Here is a 6,006-nt window from a genome sequence, read left to right as displayed (position 1 = left end):
TGTGTACTAGGCGGGGGCTACATCTATGAAACGAGTCTGCCCCCTTGAAGAGCTTTCCCGATCCTGAGTCCCCACCACATTCTGTTCTGGGATGGTCCAGAAAGACGCCTCCAAAAGAAGAAGGGGCGGAGGTCCCACCTGGCGGCAGGTGTCCCTGAATAAGCTAAAATTTCAAAGGCAACGTGGGGCGGGACCAGCTTTTGGAGGCAGATGGGAAGCACGCTCCGCGTTCCCCCACCCTCCTTCCAGTCCCCAGCCTAAGAAAAGAAACCGACCTCATCCGACACCCTCCAACCCAGCCCCGAGACCGCCCAGCCCCGCAGCCCGAGCCACGCCCCGCCCCGGCAGCCAGCGATTGGGAGATGCAAATACTAGCTTCTCTGCCCAGCAACGGGTGACGCGCCGCCCGAGCGCGAGGCGTGGCCCGGCCGCAGCCCAAGCGGGCACCTCGGTGTTTACACGGGGCGGCCCCGCGCGCGCCGCAGCGGCCCGCAGACGGTGAGGGGGAGGGGTGGCGCGCGCGCCGGCGGGGCCGCGCGGGGAGAAAGACACTGGAAGGCGGCGGGGCGGGGAGCGGCGCGCGCGGGCCGCGGCGGAGCAGGAGGCTGCGAGGAGAGCCCGCGGGGGCCGGAGGGTGCGATTCCTCCGCCCCCGCAAAACAATGTGCAGCGTGCGGCAGGGCGCAACTTGCCGGAGGCGGCGGGGGCGCGCCGAGCCCGCCTGAGACCGCGCCGCTGACCTTCTCCCCCCGCCGTCCGTTGGGCCCGAGCGCCCAGCTCCTCGCTCCCCAGCTCGCGGGGGCCGGGCCGAGCTGCGGGGCGGGGCCGCCCCTCCGTCGCTGCTGCCTCCTCCCCCACCCCCAGCCGCGGAGGATGCGGACGGTCCCCGGCGGCGTCTAGCGGCCCCGGGCCCAGGCGCGATGGTGCAGCAGCGGGGCGCGAGGGCCAAGCGGGACGGCGGGCCGCCGCCCCCGGGGCCCGGGCCGGCCGAGGAGGGGGCGCGTGAGCCTGGCTGGTGCAAGACGCCGAGCGGCCACATTAAGAGACCGATGAACGCATTCATGGTGTGGTCGCAGCACGAGCGGCGGAAGATCATGGACCAGTGGCCCGACATGCACAACGCCGAGATCTCCAAGCGCCTGGGCCGCCGCTGGCAGCTGCTGCAGGACTCGGAGAAGATCCCGTTTGTGCGGGAGGCGGAGCGGCTGCGCCTTAAGCACATGGCGGATTACCCGGACTACAAGTACCGGCCGCGCAAAAAGAGCAAGGGGGCGCCCGCCAAGGCGCGGCCCCGCCCCCCCGGCGGTGGCGGTGGCGGCAGCCGGCTCAAGCCCGGGCCGCAGCTGCCTGGCCGCGGGGGCCGCCGAGCAGCAGGCGGGCCTTTGGGGGGCAGCGCGGCGGCGCCCGAGGACGACGACGAGGACGACGACGAGGAGCTGCTGGAAGTGCGCCTGGTCGAGACCCCCGGGAGGGAGCTGTGGAGGATGGTCCCGGCGGGGCGGGCTGCCCGGGGACCAGCGGAGCGCGCCCAGGGGCCGTCGGGCGAGGGGGCGGCTGTCACCGCCGCTTCCCCCACTCCGTCGGAGGACGAGGAGCCAGAGGAAGAGGAGGAGGAGGCGGCAGCGGCGGAGGAAGGCGAAGAGGAGACGGTGGCGTCGGGGGAGGAGCCGCTGGGCTTTCTGTCCAGACTGCCCCCCGGCCCCGCTGGCCTGGACTGCAGCGCCCTGGACCGCGACCCGGACCTGCCGCCCCCCTCGGGCACGTCGCATTTCGAGTTCCCGGACTACTGCACCCCCGAGGTTACCGAGATGATCGCGGGGGATTGGCGCCCGTCTAGCATCGCCGACCTGGTTTTCACCTACTGAGCCCACCGTCAGCGGGGCGCGCACGCCCCCAAACCAGCTGTTTACATACAGGAATCAGGTATTGGGGCCCCTCGGAGGCCGAGGCTGGCACCCCATCTCCCGCGCAGCCTCCCCCCTCCTAGACGTGCCCATCCCCCTCAAATCCAGACATGCCCCTCCCCCGCAGACACACCCCAAGGCAGCCCAACCCCCATTCTTTCCCTGACATCCAAGCCCCGCCCCGTCTTGCCCCCTCCCGCACAGCCACCAGCAGCCAGCCCCCCTCCTTTGCACCTCCCGTCCACTCCTACAGACCTGCACCCCTCCCCCACCTCGCACACGCCCCTCCTCGTGGCCGGAGGACACGCCCCTGCCCTTGCTCCTGAATCCCTCCGCCTTCGCCTAGCCCGCCTCCTCTCTTGTTCAGGGGGGCGCTGCGGCTGGGCGGCACCGCGCGCTCCTCCCATGCCCCCCTCTTCCCCCTCCGCGAGCGCAGGGGCCCGCCCCCTTCTCGCGCATGCTTGATGCTTCCTGGGAGGAGGGGGCCGGTCCCAGTCGAACCGCACGCCTCTGTGGCCCGCTCCGGGAAGAAGTGGGGCGGGTATTGAGCGATCCTGAGAAATCTTTTGATCCGGGAGCCGCGGCTTCCTTTCAACCCGACGGGGCGTCACTGCCTTAATGGGAGGAGCAGTAGGAAGGGGGAGAAAGACTAGCTGGCCCGGAAGGGTTTGGTTTGGAGCTTGGAACTCTCTGGTGGCATAGCCCCTTTTCCTTGCGGGATTGCCCAGACTGACGCGCACCTCCTTCTCCACTCCACTCCCCCCTCCTCCCCCGCCTAAACACACACAGCTAGACTGCTTCTACAGTCTACCTTGGTGCCAGAAACCTCCCTTGTCTTTCCCCCACCTGGGAACTGGGAATAGGGCCTTCATCTGGAACCGCACCACGAGAAGACTGCCCAAGAAAACTCCGAACTAAGGCGTTTATCAGTCTATTTGGGGACAGGGTTCTTGCTGCACCCCACCCCCTTTCCAAGTGCCCCATCACGTCAAGGCACAGTCCTAGCCTGGGCTCCTCCCTACACCCACCACTCCTTTCTATCATTCAAGTGCTGTGCCCACGGTGACAGTATTCGGTGGGAGAAACTGAGTCACGTTGGTACAGGGTGGGTGTTGAGACTGAGGCATGATAGCAGCCGGTGTGGCAAGAAGAGCCCCACTTTTAAACAGCTGGCTTAAGAGAGACTATCGACTGGGCCTGTGAGACTGAAGGGACGGTCAGAGTAGTGGAGGTGTGCCGTTTGCGCCTATGTTTCCATGTGAAAACTCGGGATAGCGCTGCTGTCGGAGGAGGTTGTGTTCAGTTCCGGGGTGCCCTCGGGAACCCTGCCCCTCTTATTCCCCAAGTCTCCGCTCAAGTCCCGCCCCTCCGGCCTCCCCACGCCCCCTTCTGCCCTCACTACCTGTATCTCACCGGCGTGTGTTCACCCTCCCGGGTGTGCACACACTCTCATTCACACACACACAAATCTCAGGAACAAACGGTCCCAGAGTCCTCCTGGACCCCTGCCCAGGGTCTCCGCAGGTCTCTGCCCCACGCGTTCCCGTCGCTGACAAAGCCACCAGCTGCCTCCTTTAAGCTTGGTGCTCCGGCTCTGGGCCTTTCTCGCGCTCTCTCTGTCTCTCTCTGTCTCTCTTTCTCTTTCTCTCTTTCTCTCTCTTTTCTTTCTTTCTTTTTTTTTTTTTTTAAGAAAAATAACAACAAAAAGACAATGAAAAAACCCAGAAAACGTCATGTGAGTGAAGAGATGTCACTGTCTGTGGTCTTGGAGAACTAGTCTAGTAGCTGAGGGGAGGGGTCCCTCTGATCTGGGGCACTGGCACCCACAGCAGGACTTCTGCCAGTCTGATGCCAGGACTGAATAAAGTGTATTTGCCCCGACCTTGCCCTGTGGTTCTACATGTCTGTGCCTTTCCTCAACCCTCCCCCAGACAGTTTGCCAGGGGGAAGTCCATGTGACTTAGCACCGTGCAGGAAGAGCGGGGGTCCTCTGTCTCCCTCTATCTCAGGACTCCCCGGTCTTCATTAAGGATGACAAACTCATCCCCGCAGGGCCAGGCATGTGACATAAATGAGAGAGTCTGGGTAGACACTGGCTTCGTGACTGACCTCAACGGGGGCAGCAGCTCCCTTCATGCCAGTTGTGACCTTGTGAGAATGCAGCCCACGGTGGCCAGATGTTCAAGAGAAGGTAGAAATCTGGATGTTTCTCAATTGTGAAATGAAAGTTGACTCAAATATTTTTAAATCCTTGTGGACCGAAGGAGACAAGTGTGCAGGCATCCCTACCTGGTCCAAGGGGGCCAGTTTGACCCTGCCCTTAATGAGAAGTAAGAAGGGTCGGGCCACATTGTCTGGCCTCAGAAGCCCCCGTACCACCACCACTGAGAACCTGTGTGACCTTGAGCAAATTCACTTCACCCTGACTCTTCTTTTCATAGGAGTAACATGAGGATGGTAACAGTACCTGCTTCAGGGTGAAATGAAGTTTGAGGTGAGAAGCATTTAATAAGATGCTCCCTAAAGTGTATTACTCCATTGTCCAGAGGAGGAAACAGGATCAGGGTGGCAAAGCAGCCTGTGGGAGGGCCTGCAAGCAGCCAAGGTCAGAGGCAGGGCCCCACATTTTGGTTCTCTCTCCTTGTGGAGTGTAACGTCAGGGCGCTGCTTCTCCTTCCCTGTATGAATCGCAGGTGGGGTTAGGCTGTCAGGGCCTGGAGCGGTGGGGTCGGTCCCAGTGTCGGGCACAAAACTGGCCCGCAGTGTAGATTTGTAGAATAACTGAGAAAGGGCAACAGCAGCCACAGCGATTGTGTCCTTGAGATTCTTCCCAGCATGTTTTGAAAACAGAGGAAGGCCTTTTCAAAACTCTTTGTCCCCCAGCCCCCCAGCCCCTAATTCCTCCACCTGCCAGATCCAGTAAATTCCTACGGTTGAACAGAGCCTGTTTCCCCAGTAAGCACCAAGGCCAAGTGTGCAGACCTCATTCAGAGAGGGTATTTGGGGACTGGGATACCCATAGACAATTTAGAAGAAGACTAGCAGGTTTGGGAGGGTTGGGTGCCTACAGAAAGGGGGTCTGGTTGAAGGAGGTGTAAGAATTACAGTGACCGTTCTCTCTCGGCCTCTGATTGAAAGCAAGATTCCCCCCCCCAAAAAATCCTCTAGCAAAGAATTGAGAAGGTGAGAAAGACATAGATAGGTGCCACCAGAACCCCCTTGAAGGAAGGACTTCCCCGGCTGTGACAAGTATGGTCAGTGGATAGCCTCCAGCTGCTGAGAGCCCCTTGACCCAGGGCAGCTGCATCTGGTGTCCCAGGGAGATCGGATGTATAAACAAACGCCTGGCCGTTTTGATTCAGGGTGGGGGCCCTCACCTCCCGCTGCGGACACTCACCCAGGGCCCCTCCAGGGTGGCCAAGGCTCTGCCAGGCCTGCAGTGCAGTTTGGCCCCCTGTACCCAATCCTGCTTCCTCCCTCTTCTTTTCACAGGTGTTTATACCTAATAAATATCTTCCACCCAGACTCCGTCTCAGCGTCAGTTTTTGGGGAACTCAGTCTCCAACGGAGGGGGCGAGGGGGCGGACAGAGGGAACTGGGTCACTGGCCCTGTACCCACAGCTGGGCACTTCTGATGGCCCCTGACCTCCGGGGTGGGGGGGTCTCTTCCCTTCACACAGGCTGGCAGCCCCGCCTCATGGCTGCATCCTTTCCAGTGGGGATCAATTCAAAACCGCAGCCTCAGCCTACCAGTGACTGCAGATTCCTCCCCTGGTCAAAGGTGAAGAGAGGGAGGTTGCCAGTCTTCCTGCCCTTCAGAATGCCGTGGGAGGGTGAAGTGCCTGGCTGGGGATAGTCCTAGATGGCTGTGGCACCTAGGGCAGGGCTCCTTTGCAGGCCCCAGTTTCCCCATATGTAAAGTTTGGGAGGGGAAAGTAGGAACAGAAGAGAGACCATTTATTGTTACTTGGTTGTTCCCATTTCAGAAGGAAATGGATTCTGACCTGGAAAAGGTGGGGAGAGACTTGCTTATGTGGACTCTGGGGACATCTAGAGGCTGGAAGGAATAGGAAGCATTTGAGGGTGGGGGCGGGGGTGGGGTG

The 6,006-nt window shown here is 61.5% G+C and overlaps 1 protein-coding gene across 1 annotated transcript; it reads left to right on the top strand.

Moving 5' to 3' along the window:
• Positions 1-597: 597 nt before the first annotated feature.
• SOX12 (SRY-box transcription factor 12) lies at positions 598-5,428 on the top strand. Its single transcript, XM_040638117.1, has one exon. It carries the CDS (start codon positions 920-922, stop codon positions 1,862-1,864), a length of 945 nt encoding a protein of 314 aa, XP_040494051.1. The 5' UTR covers positions 598-919; the 3' UTR covers positions 1,865-5,428.
• The last annotated feature ends 578 nt before the right edge of the window (positions 5,429-6,006 follow it).

This window comes from Ursus maritimus, unplaced genomic scaffold, assembly GCF_017311325.1.
Source record: "Ursus maritimus isolate PB19 unplaced genomic scaffold, ASM1731132v1 scaffold_22, whole genome shotgun sequence".
NCBI classification, from domain to species: Eukaryota; Metazoa; Chordata; class Mammalia; order Carnivora; family Ursidae; genus Ursus; species Ursus maritimus.
Note: the sequence above shows the minus strand (reverse complement) of the source record. Positions and strands in the feature narration are given on the sequence as shown.